The sequence below is a fragment of the Lepisosteus oculatus genome, chromosome 24, assembly GCF_040954835.1.
Source record: "Lepisosteus oculatus isolate fLepOcu1 chromosome 24, fLepOcu1.hap2, whole genome shotgun sequence".
NCBI classification, from domain to species: Eukaryota; Metazoa; Chordata; class Actinopteri; order Semionotiformes; family Lepisosteidae; genus Lepisosteus; species Lepisosteus oculatus.
This window is the reverse complement of record NC_090719.1, coordinates 1,317,381-1,340,475: the sequence shown is the minus strand read 5'-3', so window position 1 is coordinate 1,340,475 and position 23,095 is coordinate 1,317,381. Positions and strand designations below refer to the sequence as shown.

Genomic DNA, 23,095 nt, shown 5'->3' with positions numbered 1-23,095 from the left:
CCGCCGCCAGAGGCGCTGTTTGAAGGGCGCGCACCCCGAATGGGCCGCTCCGGAGCGTCTTCCTGGTTTCGGTGGCGTTGCCCAGGGGAGAGAGCGAGAAACATGGCTGCCGCAGAAGATTGATGCTCTGGGTCGCCGACGACAAGATGGAGCGAAAAGGGATCTCCCGATAGAGCCTAAATGCCCCCCCCGTTCAGTTCAGATAATGTATTAGCCGGCCGCTAAAACATTTCATAGAAAGTGGGCGCTTACGACGACTCGTCCTGTTTTGTCGAAGGGAATTCAATTAGCGAGCGACCCTAGAGGGGAAAAAAAAAACACGGTCTCTCCACGCTAGCAGTGGGAAACTAGACATCTTTAAAAATGCACCGTGCAGATTGAATGAAAACCTAGCTAGAGTATCGAATCGAGAGCGGGACATCATTAAAAACACGGTTTAAACCGCTGCATTAACTGCACGGGCAGACGAGAGGATGATAATTCTACTGAATTGGCTGCAACTCAAAAGTCTGTCCAAGGAATAAACCACTTGGATGCAAAATTGCATGAAGCGTTGAAACGGTCTTATTCGACCGAGAGCGCCGGCGGACTCGAACGACATCGAACAGCGAAGAATCCAGAGGCTGGATGTAACTAAAGGGTATGTTTTCTTCTTCAAACCCGTCGTGTTTTAAACGCACATCGCTCTGACACGGATAGGCTTCGATTTGGGAATACGGGGGCGTGCACGCCAGTCTCGGTGCTGGCTGTGTAGATGCATCGACGAGAGCCGATGAACCTTTGTGCAGAAGATCGAATTACACCCCCCCCCCCAAAAAAAAATGGCAGGATCTGTCCCGTTGGAAGTGGGCTGGGACTGTCGTTTATTTAACGCGATTCATCACATTGCAGTGCAACTCGCACTCTGATTGCGCTCGCGTTGGAGCCATATGGCACGTTTGGGAAAAATTTCGTTTTCGCAGTGCGGGCGCCTGCGTGCTCCATTCATTATTTTCTTTCTGATAAAATTCAGCTTCTCGTGTAGGTCGTCTAACGTGCATTCGCCGTGCATCTCCGTATTTTATGCGACCGGACTCGTTGTTTGTGCTGGACATTCCTGAGCCCTGGAATGTGGACAGGAGACTGTCAGACCTGGGCACAGTCTCGGTTCCTTCGAGGTCCCCCCAAGGTCGGTAACTTCAGCTTCAATGAAAATCAGGCGGTTTACAAGCGGCATTTAAGGTTCTCCGTCTGATTCCGGTGACGAGGCGCAAAAGCACAGCGCTGACGGATGGGGAAAATAAAAACTTTTGGCCGCGAAGACCTGAGACATTCCGACACATGAGCGTCGCTCTGCGTTTTTCCTGGCGGAGGTTCCTGGGCTCCGAGTGCGTTTTGACTGACCTGTCGTGTGTCATTTCTTGCAGGCGATCGCTGTGTCCGGCGGAGATGCCCAGGAGCTGCCGCGAAGCTGTGAGGAGTTAAACCGCTGACTCTTCCGCCGGCCGGCACAGATCATTGCTCATCTTGCTTTGTAGGCGGATTTAAAGAAGGATTTATTTAAAAGTCCCCTTTCAGAAAATGTGACCAGAAATTGCCCCCCCCCACCACCACCACCCCACCCCCCTCTCAAGCGCTGCACAAGGACTGCTGGCCCATTCGAGAATCAACAGTGCGGTCTTTGAAACACGAAAGCTCTTCCGAGAAGTACCCCTCAGATGTGATATCGGAGCGACTGAAGGAGGCAGAGGTTAGGTGTGGGAGGCTGTAACCCGACGTCGTCCCGCACATGGGCTGCCTGTCGGACCGGCGAGCTCTGACTTCGCCCGGCGTGTGAGTGTCTCCTGAGTCGGGGGCGCGGAGCCCCGATACTGCGGCAGCGGCGGGAGATTGCGGAAATCGGCGACATGTTTTCGGCTCTGAAGAAGCTTGTGGGCTCGGAGCCCGGGCAGGTGAGAGAGAGGGCCATCCCGGCTGGCCTGCAGTCCATGAATCAGAGTCTGCAGAGACGATTCGCCAAGGGAGTCCAGTATAACAGTAAGTACACGCTGTTGGTATTTTTTTTTTTTAGCGCTGGCGGAAAGGCATTGCTTTGCACTGATGTGCAACTCAAAACGCAGCGTCGAGCGCAAGGCGGGGAGCTATGGAGAGTGGGGTGTATTTCTGCAGTGGGTTAGTGAGCACAGTGCAGAGCTGAACGACTTGCACTGCTGCGTGTTTACAAATGCGATGGTGTCGCTTCGGTTGTGTTCAGACTGTGTTTTTTAGCTTAGTTAGATTTCATGAGCTGAAGGGGTGTCCGCTGAGGGCGCTGGAGAGACTCCCAGTTCAGTTCATCGTTCTGAAAGTGCTTTCCCACGCAGGTGCCTAGGGGGTCCGTCCTCCCCTTGAATATTCCCAGAGTGCGGAGAGCCCGCCATCTCCTGCCCAGTGCATAGTGAGCAGAGTTGGATCAGAGGTGCAGCCCGTTTTCAGTGGAGATATTGGGGCCGTGTCTGCTCCTGGGTGGGTCGCAGGTGATGACACGCTTTGCACACGTGTGCGGCCGCTGTTGTAGGCTTGGGCGGCAGAGAAGCTTGCTGTGGAGATTCGGAGAGCTTTTGTTTTTGTTATTGCTGGTTTTGAATCGGTGACCAGGTGCTCCACACTTGGAAGAGGAGGTTCCAGACCTTCCCAGTCATGCCCATCCGTGGCTTCAGGGAGAGGTCCTGGAGGTCCTACCAGCTTCAGTGTGAAAGTGGGGGCAGGGGGGGGGAACTGGGGTATCTCTCGTTGTGGGGCTCATGTGCCGTGCTGACGTGGAGCCTACAAAGCAAATGGCAAGAACAGCGGCACATCTGCATGGATTCTGCAGCAGAGCTCTGTGCTTTTCAGGGGTTAGAAGCACACAGGAGTCAGTAGAGAGAAAGAGAATACTGATGCAAAAGACCCCCCCCCCCAACAAAAAACATCCCGAAACTTTAATCGGAGAACATGGCCTGTGCCAGGTTAGACTCCCCTTATTGTTCTTCCCAGTTATCGGAGTTCTCCTCCGTGCGCTCTGAACATGAGGCGTGAATAATGCATGGCCTGTCACAGGATCCCCTCTGCCGGCCGGGACAGCGGCGCGGAGCCTGCTGCCTTTGCCACCTGTATCAGGCTCGGATCTGGGATGGGAACTCCGCCGGGCAGACTCGGCTTTTTTCCCTCCGGGCGGAGGTGATGACCCTGTTTCTCAGAACTGGCCGCCCACCGCTGCACGTTTCGGATGAGCCCATTGGTCTGGCTTGTTTGCAGCTGTAATGTAGCTGCGGTTAGCCAGTCCCCTCGCTGAGGCGCCCCTGCAGCCAGCTCAGCGGCTCTGAGCCTCCGCAGCAACGGCTCCCTTGTGCTTTCCACATCTCTGACCAAGCAGATCGCCGGAGCAGGTCGGATTTTAAACCTGAGATTTAGCCATGGAATGAAAGAGAGAGAATTCCGTATTTATTTTAGTACATGGAAAATTTTTTAAAAGTTTTCTTTAAAATGCCAGTGCTTGATGAAACGAAGTCGTGGTTACTGACGTGCCTGTGCTTGATTTGCCTGGTGAAGAAAGTCTTGCAGTCTCGCGCCCCCAGGCTCAGAACCTCAGAGCTGGGTTGTGTGTCTGGCAGGTTCTGCGCTTGCCCAGCCCTGTTGCGAGGGCGGAGGGCTTGTTTCTGGGCGCGGCAGAGCCGGGCTGAGCTGCAGGCCTTCCTCGAGACTCCCCGCGCTCTGTAGCGGGACGAGCACGCCGCCGTTGCGAGGCTCCCTCCCCTAGTCAGTTTGCCCCCTGACGCAGTTATCCCAGTTGTTTTGCAGCCCCTTGCCGGTGAAAGTGAATATTTATCTTTGATCTCAGTAGCTGATTGCTGTTCTCCATCGTGAGGAAGCAGTTCCTGGTTCTCGGTGCTGTAGCGATGCCTGCTTTTTGCTGCCTGTGAGCAAACTCGTTTGCCGCTCCTGTAGAGAATTCCTGCCATCAGGGTAGTGGACTTTTAAGGCGCAAAATACCTTTAATGATCACGGTCAGCTGATCAGTATTTAAATAGTATACCAGCATTTTAATGGTAGCATCTTCATTCTTTGATCTTGTCTTTGAGGACGTATGTCCATGACTCGGGGGTCGACCCTCTGGTCTTGTTGGTAAGTCTGGCCTGATGAAGAGCAGTGTTCCTGACCACGCCTGTGAAAAGGACCAGCGTCTCCTCCCGGTGGTCCCCAGCTGCTGCTTCTATCTGCTGACCCAGGGATTGTATGTTCTTCCCATTGGCCGCCTGGGGGTCCTCCCACAGTCTGGGGACCTGCTATCTGGGTTAATTGGCTTCTCTATATTGCCCACTGTATCCCACGTGCCCTGAGATAAACTGGCATCCCCTCCAGCCTTTACTCTGCCTTGTGCTCACTGTGCTGGGTTAGGGTTTAGCTCAGTGAGGTTTGCAGGCCGAGACGTGTTTTTAAAAGAAGTGGATCTGTCGTGCGCTGTTCAGCATGTGCCACTGGAACTGGAAAGATTTCCGTCTTTTCCCGTTCTTTTATAGGGGCTCGGCTTCTCCCATTAAAGTATCCTGTGCACGAAAACCTCGGCCGTCTTCCTTCCTATGAAAGGGAAAACATTGGGTTTTCTTTCCGTTTTCCCTTAAGGACAGAAGCCTGGTACTGCCAACCCAAGAATCACAGTGCTGTCTTCTGCGGGGGTGATTGCTTGACGCACCCCCCGTTTTCCACTCCAGGGAAACCTGTTGGAGCACGGAGCACATTGACCAGTCAAGGCCAACGCCCACACCGAAGGAAACTGTGGCCTGGCTTCCTATGCAGCTGTTAAGCCCCAAAAGCGTTAATAAAAATAAGCTTGTGGTACATGGTTCCTCGAACCTTCCCGCTGGCAGACTACATGACTTTGCTTCTTTCCCACAGTGAAGATTGTGATCCGGGGGGACCGGAACACCGGGAAGAGCACGCTGTGGCACCGGCTGCAGGGCCGGAAGTTCCTGGAGGAATACATCCCCACCCAGGAGATCCAGGTCACCAGCATACACTGGAACTACAAGAGTAAGTGTTCCCTCCCTGTGTGCAGGGTCCCGCCCCTGAGCTCATCGCCTCTCAGGGATCCCCGGAAGAGTACAAGTGTTGTGTTAAGTCCCGGGCTGTGACCCACCTGCGTGTAACGGATTAAAATCGCCTTTCTTGGTTGGGGGGGGTTTCCGGTTGGAGGGAGAGTGCGCAGGGTCTAGCAGTTGAAAAGGAAGGCCTTAAGGGTTGGGACATTTGCAGTCGAAGTTTTGGTCTAATCAGATTGCCCTCGTCCCGTTCATCGGATGATTCGATGAAGTAACTGAGAGCATCCCAGAAGCGACTACACAGGTGCCGCGACGCAGCTTCAGCTTGCTGAAAGGCACCCCAAAGTCTCCCTGCTGGCCCCTCCTGTCCCCCTGCTGTGCTCCAGGAACCCCCAGGCTGATCGCCCCTCCCTCTCTGACTGCCCACACCCGGGCCACTCCTGTCCTTCCGGTCAGCTAAGCCATCCTCGTCAGGCCGGGAGCCTCCCGTCTTTGCCCGGGATGGCCGAGACAGGCGGCAGATTGCCTTCAGAGCCGCGCGTGGAGAGGCGAGGCCGCTGGGGCGAGTGGAGAGCCGCGCGGAGCCCCGCTGGCCGCTGCTGTCCGCCCCCTGAAAGACCGGAGCGGTGCTGCTTGCCAGGCTCATTACAGATCATCGGTGTGTAAGCCCTGGCAGGCCGAAGCCAGATGAGATTCCCTTCCCCTTTCCTGGCTCGCAGCAGCGTGTTAATTTGTCACAGCCAGCGCAGCCGGATTTATGCGGCTCCCCCTGCGCTCGGCTGGCGTTTGTCTTCATCCTTGATCTTGTGCGAGCACTAATAACTTCTGTTAATGCGGACAGAGGGGTTTGCTCTGCCAAGGCATTGACCCCTCCCCCTCCCCTGATTAAGACGGAGGCCGGTGGTGTTTAAGCGCTGGAGCTGCGAGGCGGCTGGCGACTGCATCAGCGACGCATCTCGAGTATAAATAACCTTCGCTTTCCCTGATGAGCTCTGCGGAGGCAGAGTCTGCTGTCGCTGTGCCAGGACACAGCGCGTCCTCCTGTGCTGTGGTGACCTGTCATGAAAACACCGGTCTAGACGACTGCTGGCCTCGTGCTCTTTAACAGATAGGAGCTATTGAGCTCTTCTTTGTTTACTGGGCTTTGTTCATCTTTGTGTGGAATTGCTGGCTGTTTTTACTGCCGGTAGCAGTGTAATAAGACATGGCAGTGGTGCTTTGCTCTGGACCTGTACCTGTTCCACTGTGCCCTGGGGCGGGATGGTGAAGGGATTGCGTTCAAGGTTTCCGTGTTTAAGCGTCCCTTCCCTGATTTCTCTCCTCAGCGACTGACGACGTGGTGAAGGTGGAGGTCTGGGACGTGGTGGACAAAGGTGAGTGTGGGCGTTGGGAGAGCCTCTTCCTGTCTCCGCCTCCCCAGGGAGGGTCCCGTGGAGCTGCCGAGAGGCCGTGGGGGGGGGGGTTCTCTCTGGAGAGATCGGTCTCCCTTCATCCTCACTAAAGTGTCAAACCACCCGAGCCTCTGCAGCAGCTGGCCAAGATAAGTCTGCATTCTAGCAGGGTTATGGCTGATCAGCAAAACGAGGTGAAGTTTCATGTCGTTCTTTTCTTTTGGCTGGCCCTGCGTTTTCGATCCCAGTTCATGACCTCAGTCTACTGACTGCAGGAAGTGAGTAGGTTGCCTTGAGATGCCTGGTGTTTGAGTAGTTCTTAGTGTGTGCAAACTGGGTGGGTTTGACTAACAGAGACAGGTGGCACTGATCCCTTGACCTTTAATCCTGAGCTTCATTGAGGGATTGATCATTAAACGCAATGCATGCGTAGGTGCGGAGGTGTGCTTTTCCCAGCGCCCAGCTACCTGCACAGGTACTATTTGCACAGGTGTGAGCAGCAGCGAGTCTTTTTCTTGTCCAGGTGTTCAGGCAGCCAGTTCATTCTGCTCCTGTTGAATTTTGCGCGGTGCGATTGTCTGTTTGACATATTTTTCGACCTGCTGCATTTTCCTTAATTGCCATCTTTATTTATTTTTTATTTCCTGCTCTTCCACAATTCTTCAGGTCAAAAATTTCCTCTTGCTGAAGGTTTAGGTGAGAACCGCCTTAGTTTGTAGAGGGCTGTGCCTGGAGCTGCTTGTCTCCAGCGAGTCTGTCAGTGTGCTGCTGAGAGCTCTGAAGGGGGAGAGACTGGTCTTCTGCAGGAAGCACTGTGCTTGAGAGAAGCCCAGACACGCTGTGCACTGTTTCTGAAATTACCACTCGAGTCTCAGGCCACTCTGTGCATTGTAGTGGCCCTGTGTTGAGTAAAAACAAACAAATTCTGCTTTAAACCAACTCTATAAAACTATAAACTCAGCGGTGGCTTGTATATATTCAGATACAGCAGTATCTGTTTCATGTATACTTTAGTTTATTTCGTTGGTTTTTAGCTTCAAAAATGAGCATGGAGATATAAATGCAGTATATCTGCCACAATAACCTAAACTGTGGGCTTTCAGGTATTCACTGAATGTCTACGTATGAAGAGGAGCTTTTGAAAAAGCAGCAAATGCATGCAAGGTGCTTTTCGTCTGCAGGCGATCAAAAACCAAACATGGTTTGGCAGTGTCGTGTTTTATAAATTCCCCCCTTGCGAAAAGCCTCGTCTCTTCTAGCGTGACCGCCTCAGGCCCCCCAGGGGGGTCGCTCGTTGTGTTTGCAGTGCAGGCTGGGGAAGGTGGTCTGCTCCTTTTCTCAGCTGCAACAGTGGCAGTGCACGTGCTGTGAATGGGTATCACTGCAGCGAAAGGCATTCATTTCAGCCCATCTCGTGCCTCAAACGGGATGAGTGGTAAATAACGCAGGGCACATCTCTGCATGCGCACTGTGTGCGTCTACTGTGTCTCCCAGACTGTGGTCTCATGAACCCACAGCTGTATAGACCGTCCAGCCTGAGCCATTCGCTGCACTGGAATGACTCTCTGGGTTTGATTAACGGTGTGGATTGCTTTATGATGGAGAACGAAGGCTTGTTTCGAAGCTCTGATACACACCTTTCCTAGAAAACGTCCAGGATCATTAGTGATGAATTGGCTGCATCAGCAGGTTCGCAATCGTGTTCTTATTTTCCTTTGGGATATTCGGGAGGGGGGTTAGCTCGAAATCTGACAACGCGCAGAAACTCCGTTCTCGTTGCCCTCTGCACACCCCCGTGGGGTGGCTGGCATTGCAGAAATGTGACAAGTTTTCCTGCGGGGCGGAGGAGACTGGAGTCAGTGTTGCAATAGAAATGTCGAAATTCACACGCAGGTAAACGGGTAACTTCATAATTTAGGAGCAAAAATGAAGTTTACTCAACAGAACAAAATCCTGTTAATTTCCACCACCACCTCCCCCCCGAACAATCTGACTCCAGGAGTGTCCTACTCTGACTCCCAGTCTAGAACGACTCAGGGTCCATCATGTACGCCTCTCTTGGGAACAGGAAGAGGCTTCTGTTGGGATTCCAGAGTGTGGAATTCCTGGAACGTGTGGCGGCGGAGCGGGGAGGGTCGAGACCTCTTCTCCGCTCGTCCTCCTCAGCGCCTGCGAGCAGGGTGGGGCAGTGTGTCGAGTCGACAACCTTTAGCCCAGGAGCTGCTCATTTGCGATAGCTGCTGTTTTTGATGCACCCCAGCGCTGTGGCTTTGCATCACTGAAAACATTCGCTCGGATTTCCCAGCGCTCCTCCCAGCACACTCTGGGGCCAGGCTGCGCGATTGGGATGTTCCCCAGTGCAGAACCTTCGTCTTTGGATGTAGCTGATCTGATGCGCAGCGTTTCTTTGGCATGGGTGTATCAGACCTTGAAAACCTCCGCTGTAGACTAGCAGAGTGGAGCTGTGTTGGACTGAATGGATGGAACGGTCTTCTTTTTATATCGCTGCCCAAAATCCAACCTCTCCTCTTTTGTTTTTGATAGGCAAAAGTAAAAAGCGAGGTGAAAGTTTGAAGCTGGAAAATGAGCCTCAGGAGGTAGGTACAAACCATTTTTGGGGGGGATATTTCAGGGAGTATGTTTGAAAATAAAAATTGGAAAGTTAATTTTAGTTTTGACACCACTGGTTTTAACCCGTCACAGTTACTCTATTCTCTGTGTGAGAAAAGCAGTTTTACACTTTTGAAAGTATCGTCCCAGGAGAATTTCACCTATAAATAAAATCCAGACAGTCTTCATACAGGTCTGACTCAGGTCTGGCTTTTTTTTCCGAATAAGTGTAGATTTGTTACTCGCCCATGAAGGACTGTTCCAGTGTGTTGTGTAGTGTCGCCAGCCCTGTGCTCTCTCTGTTCCTTGCCTCCCAGAAGCCCCCAGCTGTCCTGAGTTGACGGGACCTGGAGCCTGTGACTCCACTCTGCACTCATTTTGTCTCTCCTACCCGTGCCCGCAGGCTGAAAACGAGCTGGCCCTGGACGCCGAGTTTCTAGATGTCTACAAGAACTGCAATGGAGTGATCATGATGTTTGACATCACCAAGCAGTGGTAAGAGGGCGGGTGTCAGTATTTCTCGGATGCTGTTTCATAAAATCAACTGTGATCTTAAGCCGTTGTGGCTTAGAAGTAGACTTTGAAACTGCACCTCTGGAATAGAGAGTTTACAGTTTCAGGAAAGCAAACTATGAAGGAATGAGACCAGGCCTTGGAGGTAGGGAATGGGATAGGAGAGAGAGAGCATCGGTAGAGAATAGATGACAAGCCTGTGGAGATGTTGGGTCTGAAGCACAGAGCTGGTTCGACCCAGGATCGAGAAAGTCAAAGGACAGAAAGCAGTGGGTTCAGAGGATTATCACATTAGGAAATAAAAACTAGAAGAAAAACAGAATAATGAATTGCTGGGACAGGTAAATAAGGGGAGCTGGAAAGGCAGAGGCTGAGGAAAGAGTTTTGCACCAGAGGCATGAATAACCTGCCAGCATGCCTGAGCCTGAGGGAGGCTGCAGCGTATTCACGCGTGCAGGTAGCAGGAGCACTAAAGGTTGTACGTCCATCCAGGGCCCGATTCTTGCGCCTCTCAGCAAGAGAGACGTTCCCAAAGCTCTTCCCAGCAGCCTGTCAAGATGGGAGAAATGCCCTCTGACTGGTAAAATGCTAATTTTATCGCTTGCTTATAAAAAGGATGACAAACCTGCACGTGTAATTGTGGGGCTCACAGGTCTTGATTCTATTACTTGTAACACTTTGGTAAGGAAACTTCCTGGACCGGACAGTGTCTGGCCTTGAGTGTTGTGTTGTCAAATCAACGCATCCAGTGATATCCTTGGGTTCCTTGTCAGTGCGTAGAGGGTTTATACCCTCCTGCCCCATCGCGCCTGGGTACTGCGTTGCTCTGCGGATGTTACCAGCCCACAGATGTCGGAGTTCTCCTCTCTTCAGTGAGCCTTGCAGTGCTCTGTCCAGTGCTCTCAGTTACCCGCCTCTGTAACCAGACTCCCTGTTGGCAGGGTGCTCAGTGATCGTGTTGCTCAGGGTTTGCGCCCATGTGCTTTGTTGTTGAGCCTTCCTCAACCCGATACACTGCTCTGTTCCTGCTGGGAGCATGTGTGGGTCAGACAGCCAGTGAATGCACACAGCCCCTCTGCTCTGAGCGGCTGTATCAGCAGATGGGATTCAGGTCTTTCCCTTTTCACGAGATCTGTCCGGAGTACTGCTGTGTAGCGCAGTGGTTCACTCCTGGTCCTTTAGGAATTCCATTCCTGCTGGTTTTTGTTCCAACTGGGCCTTTACTCACCAGCCGTGATTTATATGCATATTCAGTCAGGGGCCTTTTTTTGATTTCAGCTCTTTTAAAGCTAAATGAGAATTGTGCTCGGTGTGAACCCTGTGCTGATCGGTGAGATTGAGACGCGAGAGCTGGAATACAGCTGATTACAGTAAAGCAGAAGTAAAAGCACGGACTCGCTGGGGGAGGGGTCTGATACAGCCTCATTCCCACTTCTCTGTTCATCAACCGCGTCACCTGTTAAGAGTTTTTTTTTAGTCAGAAATAAGGAAGCGCGTTCTTGATTGGCAGGGTCAGGAGCGACTGCATGACGTTCATTGTGCTCAAGCTGGAAATCGTTTTTCGAAATCGGGGACTAGGTGCAGGAAACAATCTGAGCCAGCCGGCAGGAGCGCAGATCTGTGGGTGCAGGTGTCCCCAGGGCCAGGACAGGAGAACCTCTGTATCCTGAGAACGCCTTGACTGCACTCATAGCTGGGACCACACAATTTCTTGTGCCGCCCTTGGATTGTTACAGCTCCTCCAGGATGTGCCTGCAGTTAGTGGATCCCTAAGATATGTTGGTGACAGCCTTGCTCTTCCTTGGCAAAACGCTGCTCACAAATACTTTCTTTTAATATTCTTGAAGGCCGTATTCTAAGATCTTGGCACCTAGAGAAAAGGTTTTTTTTAGCGCAGGCGCCCTTCAGATATGGCCGTTGGCAGTAGTACGTGCTGCGAAGGTGCCCTTGCTTTCCGGCGGGTCAGCTCTGGGATGGTTCTCCAAAGCTCCTGCACCGCTGGAAATCGTGTGTCGGGGTTTATCCGCGGTGAGAAGAAGCTGTGTGGAACCACAATCCCACCAGCAGCACGGGGGTGACTCGAGTCGGGGTCCGGCAGTGTCCACAGGGCCTGGGGGTTCAGCTTGGTTGAGCTGCAGTCTGGGGGGGGTGGTGGGGGGGGATCATTCGTTCACCCTGGGCTGCCTCGTCAGGGGCCGGGGGCTGTTCTGGGAACTAGAGGGAATATTCCACTGTGTGCTTGTTGTCTTGTGTCTGCCGCTGTCAGGACCTTTAACTACATCCTGCGGGAGCTGCCCAAGGTGCCCACTCACGTGCCCGTGTGCGTGCTGGGGAACCACCGCGACATGGGGGAGCACCGGGTCATCCTGCCCGACGACATCCGCGACTTCATCGCCAGCCTCAACAGGTAGGGCCTCTTCCCCAGACCCGGGAGGCTGCACTGCGGAGCTGGAGGAGCACCGCGCTCGAGGTTTAAATCCTTTCTTCTGACGTCCTCGCCCCTTTTCCCTTCGCTTCATGGACGCCATATTCTCCTTTCGCAGTATTTGTGAGTGAGTGGAGGATTGCTCCTTGCCTATTCCCTGAGTAGGCAGGAGCCGGTTGTGCTTTATGCCTCTAGCACTCCGTCCTGTTTCGCACTGCAGAGCCCTGCAGGTTAGCCCGCTCTCCCCAGCCTCACCCAACGGCTGGCACCACCCTGTGCCCCGGGCGGAGCCTCGAGCCCCTGCTGGGTTCGGCCGCCAGCAGAGCAGTGGGGCTCGGCCCGTCCAGACCCGGGGGGCTTCAGTGGGCTGTGTTTTTCTGCTTGTTTGCAGACCTCTCGGTTCGTCCTACATCCACTACGCTGAGTCTTCCATGAAGAATGGGTTTGGCCTGAAGTACTTGCACAGATTTTTCAACATACCGTTTCTGCAGCTGCAGGTGAGCGTTCGGGGGGGCCTTGACGTCAGGTGGCCTGTGATCTGTCGTGTTTGGAGTGGGGGCGGTGTCTCCGTTAGGGATGCTGCCTCGCAGCCTTTGGCACCAGGTTTCGGATCCAGTCTGGGGCTCCCCCTGGAGTGTGGGGTTTGACCAGGTGGCCCAGTTTCTTCCCTCCTTCCACGGACCAGGCTTTGTAGGCTGGGTTAGCCGGCCTCTTGAAATCGTCCCCGCGTGACACCGTGCATCGTGCCCAATAAGAGCTTGGGGAGACGAATGCACTGTTGAAAAACCACTGTTTGCTGTTGGTAGTAACTTGAAAAAAAACCTCAGCAAAGACCCCAGAGTTTGGGATGTGGTGGTTAAATTGACAGGACCAAACACCTGTCAATGGAAGAAATGCTTTTAGAACGGGTCAATAATGGGTCATATCGTTGTCTTTTCGCAATTAATGTTACAACTGGTTGAATTAACTCCGGACTAAGGAGTGAAAAGCATGTAACCCTGGTGACGACCGCCTCGTCTAGATTCCTTGACATTCCATCCGCAGCCGTTGCCTTCAGAGCTGTGAGCTGTAATTCGTACTGTAACCCGAGCCGTGTAACTCCGGCGCTTTTTGGGGGCGCCCTTCATTATTGATGTTGCTGAGCAGGAGGGGTGGGGCTGGGTCGCCTCGCGCCTCGCTCTCCCAGCCTGAGCCCTGCTCCCCGTGTCGCCCGCAGAGAGAGACCCTGCTCCGGCAGCTGGAGACCAACCAGCTGGACATCGACGCCACGCTGGAGGAGCTGACCGTGCAGCAGGAGACCGAGGACCAGAACTACGACATGTACGTCACCTGACCGCACCCCGACACGCGTGCAGAGAGCCGGAGAGCAGCACAGGCAGAGAACGCACAGAGCAAACGCTGATCCGCGCGTGGACCGTTTTCAGGCCTGATTGCACAGAATGAGGCAGAGGCAACGCCTTTGTGACGGCGTAGGAGCACTGAGCGATTCAGCTGCAGAGCGTCTTCCACTAACGCCCCCGGTTAGAAAACGTCAAGCATATCGGGGCTGTGACTGGGAGGCTGTACAGCGGGGTTGCAGAGCTGGTGCTCTTGTCAGTCCTCGCTGAAGTTAAGGGCTGTCGCTGTAAAAATCCAGTGCTTATCTGCTCGGTAACCTGGGCTGTAAACTGCACAGGACATGAAGAGCATGCAGGGAGTATGTCTTCAGGAAAGGGGTGGGCAGGTGGTTTAACACGGCATGTTGGGTATTGCCACATCCTTCTGCTTGACTCTTCCAGTTTCCTGGATATGATGGAAGCCCGCAGTCGAGGATACGGCTCCCCTGTGCCAGCCAACGGACAGAGCCCCTCCTCGGGGTCCCAGTCCCCCGTCGTGCCCCCCAGCGGAGCCTCCACAGGCAGCTCCAGTCCGGGGACCCCCCAGCCCCCCCCTCCCTCCCAGCCCCTGCACTCCCCGGCGCCCTCGCCCTCCCCTCCCCCCCCAGCGGTGACCCCAGCGGTGGCGCCCTCTTCTGCCGAACCCCAGGGCCCGCCCCAGCCGCCCCCGCCCCCCCAGGAGCCCCGCGGCCCCTCGCCCCCGCCCCCCGTGGCTGCCCCCGCCCCTGCCTCCGTGCCCCCTCCCCAAAGGCGCAGCATCATCTCGCGGCTGTTCGGCTCGTCCCCTGCCCCCGAGGCCCCGGCAGGAAAGCCTGGTGAGTCGGGACAGGAGGCGTGTGGGGGGTGGTCTTTGGGGCGAATCAGTGGGGGTCTGATGGGGGTGGGGGGTGTGGTCTCTTTGTATGAGGGCGGAGCAGTGGTTGTCTGATGGGGGTGGGGTTTCTTTGTATGGAGGCGAATCAGTGGGGGTCTGATGGGGTTAGGGGTGTGGTCTCTTTGTATGGGGGCGGAGCAGTGGGGGTCTGATGGAGTTAGGGGTGTGGTCTCTTTGTATGGGGGCGGAGCAGTGGGGGTCTGATGGGATTGGGGGTGTGGTCTTTGTATGGGGGCGGAGCAGTGGGGTCTGATGGGGTTAGGGGTGTGGTCTCTTTGTATGGGGGCGGAGCAGTGGTGGTCCGATGGGTGGGGGGTGTGGTCTCTTCCATGGGCAGTGCCAGGCACGGTGCTGCATCTCACGTCGGCAAAACTGCAATTTCCTTCCCTTCATTTAAGTAAGCAGCAGTAAGTAGTAATTTGCCTTGGCTTCTCATCAGTCTCAAAATTTTCAATCTAGTATTTTAAGTTTAACAGCTAATTATAACAAACCGGGAAACTGTCTTGAAGCATCTGTCAAAACCCAATCAAGGCGGAATGTAAAGCGTCTGAAAGAACTGAAAGCGTTTCGCGATAAGGGTTCCGTTTTGAAACATTCAATGACGTGTGGCGCTGAGGAGACGGCCAGGCTGGCGCTGCAGGGCTTGTGCGTGAAGCCCGCGGGTCTGGACGTGCTGATTCTGGGCCCGGCTGCTCTCTGCGGACGTGGCTTCCAGCAGAGCGGAGGGCAGTGCGTCTGTGGACGCGTCCCGGCACTCGACTTGCTGCATTGCAGGTCTGTGCTGTGGAGGGGACAGCCCGTCACCTGAATGGAGGGCTGCATTGATTTTCTCTGGGAATTAATTGCCATTTCACAGTTGGGTCAACAGAAGCGAGAAATGGCTTATAAGCTCGAAAGATCCATTTATACCGGATAAGCGTCTGTCAAGTTAGAACTTGGAAAGCTACCACGCTAAATGTCAACAGTCCCCAGTATCTGTTTTTTTTTGTTAAAGCACTGATGCTTATAAGAGGACAGGATGCCCTTGTGCAGCGAGTGAGAAACCCAGTGAAGTGTGTTATTGAAGTACAGTCAGTCCATGACCGTCCTGTGCAAAGACTACAGTTCTGTATCCAGCCAGCCTGTGGTATGTGATGAAACTGAGCTGAAGGCTGAGGCTGAAGATCTGAACCCAACTTAATGCAAATGCCACACGGTTTTTATAGCTGACGACTAAAGGTTTTACATTTACTGTGGTCTGATTTAACAGGATGACTTATTTTGCTGACCTCTTTACGCAAGATGATTTCATATTCCAAAAAGTATAGAGTGGCGTTAACCAGAAAGGATCAGCTGGTAAGACAATTGAACAGTAAGACCGTTGTTGAATCGGTGCACAGATAGTGCACACAACAAATAGGATTTGCAGTACTGAGATCGTGGGCTCTGGAAGTACAGACATTACGCAAGATGTTCTGTGTTGGCTTAAGGCATAGAGCAGCGTAGTGATGAATCCTGGATTTTCAAAGAAGACATGTTCTTATTCAAGCCCGATTGGCACTTTTAAAAAACATTTACAGCGACTTGCAGGGAGCTGGGAGTAGCAGCCTTTCAGCTTGGTGCGGCTCGTTGGGCTGGAGGAGTAGGGGCTGCGCTGACCGGAGGGCCGCACGCTGGCTGCGCTTGGCTGACCTGGGCTCTCTCTCTGTGCTCAGATTCCCCGGCCCCTGGGGGCCCCGAGGTGCCCGCGAGGGTGCAGAGCGTGGACGACTTCGTGCCGGACGAGGGCCTGGACCGCGGGTTCCTGGAGGACAGCACCCCATCGAAGGGCAAGCAGCAGCCCGCGGAGCTGCTCGCGGCGGACAGCGACAGGTGGGATAGATTCCAGTACACGGGAGCCGGATATTGTATACAGTATTCTTGGTTTTGCATGTAGGACCTTTAAAAGGCCTGATAACAAGAAAAAAATAAGATATTCAAATGTGCAGTAATTTCCTTTAAGTCCTTGAACCTGGATGAGTATGTCAACTCCAGCACTTGTCCCCCCGCAGTGATGGGGAGGCCAGAGGCGGTAACCCCATGGTGGCCGGGTTCCAGGATGATTTGGACCCCGACGACAAGGTCCCGCAAAAGCCCCCCTCCAAGCCGGTCGTCCTGAGCAAGGATATCGCATTGTCCAGCGAGGAGGAGGAGGAGGAGGGGGCCGGAGCCGTGACGGACAAGGGCCTGGACAGGAAGTCGGACACTAAGCGGTAAGCAGGAGCCGGGCAGAAGACTGGAGCCACTGGCCATCAGGCTGATTAAGCAGCAGCAGCAGCACAGCGTCTCTCTGAGCTTCAGAGAAGGGGTAATTACAGAAAGCCTGAAATGTGTGTCTAAAATAACTGCAGGAGGCTTTATCAGATGTTCTGTTTATCCTCTCCGGTTGATCTACCTCTTGCAGAAGCTGAATGGCACTTCTTTGCCCGTTGTGACGAGGGTTTTATTTTTTTCCCCCCCATCTGTGCGCTTGGATCAGGCGGCCGTGTCTTTTTTCTAATTCCCCTCCGTGTGCGCTAGATCTTCCGCCAACCCTCCTCGGCCTGACCGCGCGACGGAGAAGACCCCTCCCCCCCGGGGCCCCAAGACGGACCCCGTCTCCCTCGGCGGCCTCCGGGCTCCGGCCGCCTCCCCCGCCCCGCCCGCGCGGCCCCCCGGCAGGAAGAAGGGGGGTGAGGCGGACCCCGAGTCCTCCGACACGGACCCCGAGGGGCCTGTGGCCAAGCAGATGCTGTCCTTCATTATGGACGACCCGGACTTTGACAGCGAGGAGTCGGACAACCAGGTCACAAAGGTAGTGATGTCTGCTTCCAGGCGTCCGCGTACAGCGTCTCTGTGGGCCTGCGATCTGCACCTCCGGTGTGAGGAATAGTCTCTCTGCCTTAAGGGGGTTGTGGCTGTTTTTAATGTTGTGTTTAAAGCAAAGTGTTTGTAAGTCACGGCCTGGGAAGACTGAGAGGGGAGTCTCTTGAAGTGTTCGCGGTTGCAGGGTGCAGCTATTCTCAGGTATAAAATACACACTTGTGCCGATGGAAGAGCTTTTTTTCCCCCACTTTCGGTCTTTGCCGTTTCGTCAAGTGTGCGGAAAATAGACGTCTTTTTTTTTTTTTATGGTCACAGGAAGCATCTCCTGCGCTCGCGTGTCCTCACGGTCGCGATCCTTCTCCTCCCTGTCGCGAGCAGGAGACCTTCCCGGTCCGGGAGGATGTCTCGGACCTGTCCGACGACGACCTGGTGGTCCCCTCCAAGATCGCCGAGCCCCTGAAACCCGCTGTCCTGTCCTTCAAGCCCAAGAACGACGCGGACCTGTTTGGCCTGGGGATCGAGGAGAATCCGTCCAAGAGCAAGGGAAGCAGCGAAGACGTAGAAGGTAGGTTTTGTTCCTCCACGATTCGGGAATATCCATTCCTATTGGAAGGCTCTCCTGTTTTTCCTGTGCCCTCTCGGCTCTCGCAGTGACTGGCTCGGGTCGCTGCTGCAGTCGAGCCTCCTCGTCAACGCGTGTCCACCTGGTGTCAGAACGCCGCTCGCCTCCTGGTGAGGGCGTAGGCCAGCCGGAGCTGCAGCACCTGCACCTGCAGTGCGGCGGCCAGCAGGGGTCACTGTTACCTCACAGATCGAGGCTGCCCTGGCCAGGGCTAATGCTGGCTGGCCGTGGGGTAATGCCATCAAACTAGTGTCTGGAGTCCTGCCCCCGCGTTCTCACTTTTTAACTGCTTCTTTTTAATTTTTTTATTTTAGAGAAACAGATAACACAATTTTCAATGCGAATGACAATACAGATATACCAATATACATCGCACATGAAATTGTAGTGTATTCCCTTAATATTTTACAGTTATTTTATTGCTAACTGAACTATATGCATTCAAAATAAGGAAGATCCGTTTTATGATTTATGAAGAGGGTAGATATACATTCTTAATTCGAGTTTCAGTTATTCTGTATCTCCACCAATTCAGACCCTAAAGGCTTCATGTACTTTACCACTTCTTACCTGCTTCCCGAGAGCTCGCTGCTCTGCACACAGCTACACCGCAGGCCTCTCCCAGCTGCCAGGTCCGTGGCTTTGGTGAGGAGATGAGAAACAGGCTCGTGAGGATTGGAAGGGCTCCATCTGCTTTTGTTGTTTCTTTATACGGGTCTTCAGTTTCACTGCTGCTCCAGACAATTTGCAGAAACGTACAATAATCTAGCGAGTAGGAAAGGCCTCCCAGTTGCGTAGATTGTGAGCTAAATAGACATATTTTGTATTTTGCCTTGGAGCTACATCTTAACATTAATCGCATTTACCAGCCTGTTATCCTCCCCACTACTCTGACTCAGGCTTGTTCCAGAGGATGTCATTCCTGTTCAATCCCGTCTCCGCCTTTTCTGTTTTTCCCTTGCAGATAAAGACGGCAAACAGGCCTCAAAAGACAAGAAGAAAAAGAAGAAGAAAGCCAAAGAGGTATGCGTCTTTATCCCTGACGCGCAGAAGGGGGAGTCCGCCGGCCCTTCTCCTAGCTCTGCAGAAACACACCTGCTGTTCTTGTTCACAAGAGTCCCCTCCTGCGCGCAGCTTGTTTTTAAAGCCTTGACCCAGGCAGCAGCTGCACAGGTGTGCGCACAGGTGCCAGAGAGAACAGGAGCCTTCGTCACACGTGTGGCTCAGCTCGGGCCGAGAGCCCCTTGGCGGGCGGAGCCGCCGGGATCGGGGGGGTTGAGCTTTATTCTCTCGTCTGGTTGCAGGAGGACGAGAAGGGCGGCAAGAAGCGCCACAAGCACAGGAAGAAGGAAAAGGAGGAAGGAGCAGCGGGAGAGGAGAAGAAGAAGAAGAAATCCCGGACCAAGAAGCCGGGCGACTTGGACGACCTGGAGGCGTTCCTGGCGGGAGGGGAGGGGCCAGCCAAGAGCGGGGGCGGGGACTACGAGGAGCTGTAGAGCCCGGGAGTGGGTGGGGCCCTGCGGGGGTCAGGGGTCAGGGGGCGGGGCCTCCAGCCCCACTTCCTTCCTTCTGGGTTGTATTCCAGCACTTCTGTTTCTCCCCACAAAACTGCAACTGTAACCCCCCCACCCCGCCCCCTCCGACCCCCCAGGGCAACGGGACAATCATGGATATTCCCCCCCGATGCCGAGAGAGCGGGAGCGCTGTGGGATCCACACTACCGGTTGACCCACTGCACGGATGTCTGGTTTCGTCTCTGTCCTTCGCAGTCGTTGTGTTGGGTTTCTATATGCTCTCCTCCAGTAATCCAGTATGGCTCTTTTTCCTGTCCCACAGAATTCCCGTCTCGGATTACACTAAGGATTCCTCGAAAGCATGTCCCGTATGAGTTGGTGGTGAATGTATATGTCTGTCACTCCTGGTAATCGACCGGATTCCAGATGAGAAGCTGGATTCTGAGGTTTTTGGATTCTTAAGTTTGTTCTTCTTCAAGTCAGGGAGTAAAATTGCTGCAAAAGAGTAAAAAAAAAAATTCTCAGCTTTTCTATCTTCTTAGGAGTATTTTTGAAGACAAGCCAACGGGTGACTGTCTTGAATCATCGGGCGGTGCATCCTGGCAAATAAAACAATCCCATAAAAATGATCCAACATCGCGTGTTCGTGGAAACCAGGCTTTCGTCCTGGGCTGCGTCTCATACTCCACCTCCGCTTTTACAAACACAAATCTCCGCGTCTTGTTTCACATGCCTTAAGGGAAACCTGACTCTTGACATAATTCACTAAATCTTCTTTTCGGTGAGAGAGTTCCAGTGCAGAGCGAACCCCTGCAAGCCAGATTCGGGTGGAGCCGAAGAGTGGGCTGAGGCTGTCCCGGCCGCTGGGTCTCAAGCAGGCTGGCTGGGTTTAGTTTCTGGAGCAGCTGGCTGGTCTGAGGTGCCTTCTGGGGCCGATCCTTGGCCTGCAGAGAAGCAGCAGGCTTTGCATTTGAAGTAGACTTGAGCCTAGTGGCTCAGCCGATCGGCGTTGACCTGGTTCTGTAGCATGAAGTCCATCGTAGGGTTGCGCCACCCCAGCAGTGCTGGTACCCACTTGTACACAGGTGAGCTGGAGCAAAAGTATCTGACTCGGGTGCAGCAGCAGGCTCTGGTGAGGCTTAGTCTTCACCACTACTCTGCACTGATCTTTTTGGTTTTTGCGGGTCACTGCTTCAGTCATCCCTTTCTCAAGATGTGGAGTGATCCGCGACTTAAACTGGTGCTTTTTTTTTTAATTACATAAATTAGAAAGCAACCCTTTGGAATGAATGCGTCAAAGTTTCCAAGCTGCTCCTGGGAGCAGTGCAGGAGTTAGGAGTCTTGAGGAATGGGGGACTAAGCGAGACCAGTGAACCCCACTGGGTTGTGCCTCTCCAGGAGCTGGGGCCCAGCCTGCTGCTGCGCTAGTGCGAGACTGGGTGGTGGCCAGCTATTCTTTAGAGCCAGGGCTGCAGGAAGCTCGGATTTGAATAATCAAGTTTAATTTACGAGCACATAAGAAATCTGTGAAAGAAAGGAGGCTGTTGGTAGTTCAGTGAGTAGTCACTAGCGACTGGTTTAGTAGTCGCTAGCAGTGAATTTTTTCATGTGTATTAGATGTTGGGTTATTTCTCTCATCCAGTCAAGCAAGTTGACTTTTTATATGAAGTGCAAATGATTTTGGGCCACAGCTGTCTAAAGGATTGTTCTCTTGCCAAGTGAATCGATTCCTTTCATCTCCTGTCCCTAGAGCTCAGGTTTAAGTGTTCCATCACCTCTGTCTCAGTTCTTCTAGACTCCCTGGAAAGCTCCTTCGTAAAAACTGAATCATGTCTGCTCAGCACAGTTCTTGTTTTTGGACATGCGTGAATTATATAAACACTTTGGATTGTAATTGTTTTTATTTCTTCAATTACCATTGCATTACCCACACCAAGACCAAAAAGGTGTGCACTCTTGACATAAGTACCTCAGTTATTTACCTTTGTGTGTGTTTTGACTGTTATTTCCCCTTTATCATGTTGTTTTGCTGCCCTACCGCTGTTCTGTGCGCTTGGTGTTGCACATGGAGAATGTGGATGCACGCCTGAGAGACACTAGTCTGGGTCACTGTGATGGCTGATGGGACATCAGTGTAGCTCTGTGCACAGAAGCTTCGACTCGAGATGCTCCTTAGCTCCCTCATTTCTTAGCCCTAGAAGGGTGTGTGTGTTTGCGATCAAAGCCCGAGTTTGCAGATGCAGTGCTTAGCTGGGCGGCAGGGGCTCTGTCCTGAGAGATGTGCAGAGCTTGACCGGGGCCCGGGTTCGCTGAGCGTGCTCGTTCTGGGGCGGACCAACAGCAGCGCAGCCTCGTGAGGTGTAAACCAAAGATCGTGCCAGCCTCCCTGCGCCATCCCGGAGGCACGTTTCGGGCATCGGAACGCCCCTCCTGAAACAGATGGCCTCTCCGGTGCCAGGCCGCGGCTGCTGGAGATACCAAACCAGCCTCTCGTGTGCTTGCAGGCGGGCTGGCTCGGTTCTGTTCGGACTCCTGGCGCTGTTGGAGTGTTGCCTCGTGTCCACAGCCCTGTCGGTTTTGGAAACCCAAACAGGAAAGCGTTCCAGTCGTCCTCGGACCACTCCCGCTCCGATTACGCCTGGTCACTTCTCGGCTTATTTTTTAAAGATCCTGTCCTTTGTTATTTCCAGCATGAGAAAAGGGTACAATGAAATCTTGGCAGCTGCCAGAGTTCTTGGTTTATTTCGAGTCTGGAGAGTTGGCTGGTGAAGAAGAGGAGGGTGACCAGTCTTTCTGCCCGAGCTGCAAACTGGGAAGACCGGAAGTCTGCTGCTTGGGGCCACGTGCCTGAAGTGCACCCCGGAAATCAAGCCTCAAGTCTGGAGCAAGAAACTTCTGTAATTTAGGATGTTGTGGTGTCGGAACTGAATCGCAAGTTCTTGTGTTTGTTTCTGGAGCTCTGTTTTTTTTTCTGCAGTGATATGAATGCCATTTTCACTTGGTTCAGCCCTCTGTCCTATACGAAGTTAGCAACAGGCTGGGGGCAGGGCGCAGTTTGTATAAGATGAATAAGGTCGTATGGTGCCTGCGGTCTGGGTGAGCCTTTCCGTGCAGAAGAGCGCGTGTTCACACCATCTGTAGAGGTGTGTGCAGGTCATTCGAGAACTGCCTGACACAGGAGACGAGCTCCCAGGGGACCCGTGGCAGGCTTGAAGTACCTGGTGAGAGGAGCGTCGCAGCTGTTTTTCTGCTCTTCTGTTGCATTACTGTTTTGGCAAGTCTGATCCTCCAAAATCCGCTGAACTTGAAGCTCGAGTGTTCATTTTTCACTTTTATTTTGGGAAAACAAGTTAAATCCGAACCGACGTTTTGAGATGTCCAACCATTCTGGACCCGCACGCTGACATGAATAGCTTTACCCATCTGTCCTGACTCTGCGCATCTGGCAGGAGTGTAACTCTGATTGCTCTGAAATGCAGCCATTGTACACAGGTGAGGAAAGAAGTCAAGACCTTGATTATGTTCCTTTCTTTTCCTCATGAAATGCTTCCATCTGCACACTGTATGTGGATCTGTGTTCAAATTGTCTAATAAATGCAAAAATATTTTCTTCTTACTGTGTGTCAGTGATAGCTGAAACCCAGGCTAGTGTGACCAAGTGATCATGATGTTTCAGGTCCGTAAGACAGCCTTTGAGGCCCTGTTCTGCGTAAAGAACACTGGAGTGGAGGATGATCACTGAGGTAACAAAACTGATCCATGTTGCCGTCTCTTCCTGTCCCCATCTCGTCCTGGTGCTCATTTCTGAAGCCACGTTTCAGACTGCTATAGTTCTTAAAGCCAAAAGAAAATATCTGCTCGAGTCTTTTTGAAGAACAGATGTTTACTTAAGCAAGTGGCCTGTAGAGAAC

The 23,095-nt window shown here is 53.2% G+C and overlaps 1 protein-coding gene across 4 annotated transcripts; it reads left to right on the top strand.

The window, feature by feature from the left end:
- The first annotated feature begins 82 nt into the window (after positions 1-82).
- Positions 83-22,800, top strand: rabl6a (RAB, member RAS oncogene family-like 6a). 4 transcript variants are annotated; one of them, XM_069183426.1, is made up of 17 exons: positions 83-640; positions 1,407-2,016; positions 4,894-5,028; positions 6,362-6,409; positions 7,094-7,123; positions 8,972-9,024; positions 9,441-9,532; positions 11,817-11,957; positions 12,367-12,472; positions 13,192-13,295; positions 13,754-14,166; positions 15,920-16,076; positions 16,256-16,456; positions 16,764-17,037; positions 17,364-17,613; positions 18,635-18,693; positions 18,975-22,800. In XM_069183426.1, exons 2-17 carry the CDS (start codon positions 1,887-1,889, stop codon positions 19,164-19,166), a joined length of 2,385 nt encoding a protein of 794 aa, XP_069039527.1. In that variant the 5' UTR covers positions 83-640; positions 1,407-1,886; the 3' UTR covers positions 19,167-22,800. The 4 variants fall into 4 exon arrangements, with proteins under 4 accessions (XP_069039527.1, XP_069039528.1, XP_069039529.1 ...); XM_069183428.1 differs by having other exon boundaries at positions 85-640; positions 17,427-17,613; XM_069183427.1 differs by lacking the exon at positions 7,094-7,123 and having other exon boundaries at positions 84-640.
- The last annotated feature ends 295 nt before the right edge of the window (positions 22,801-23,095 follow it).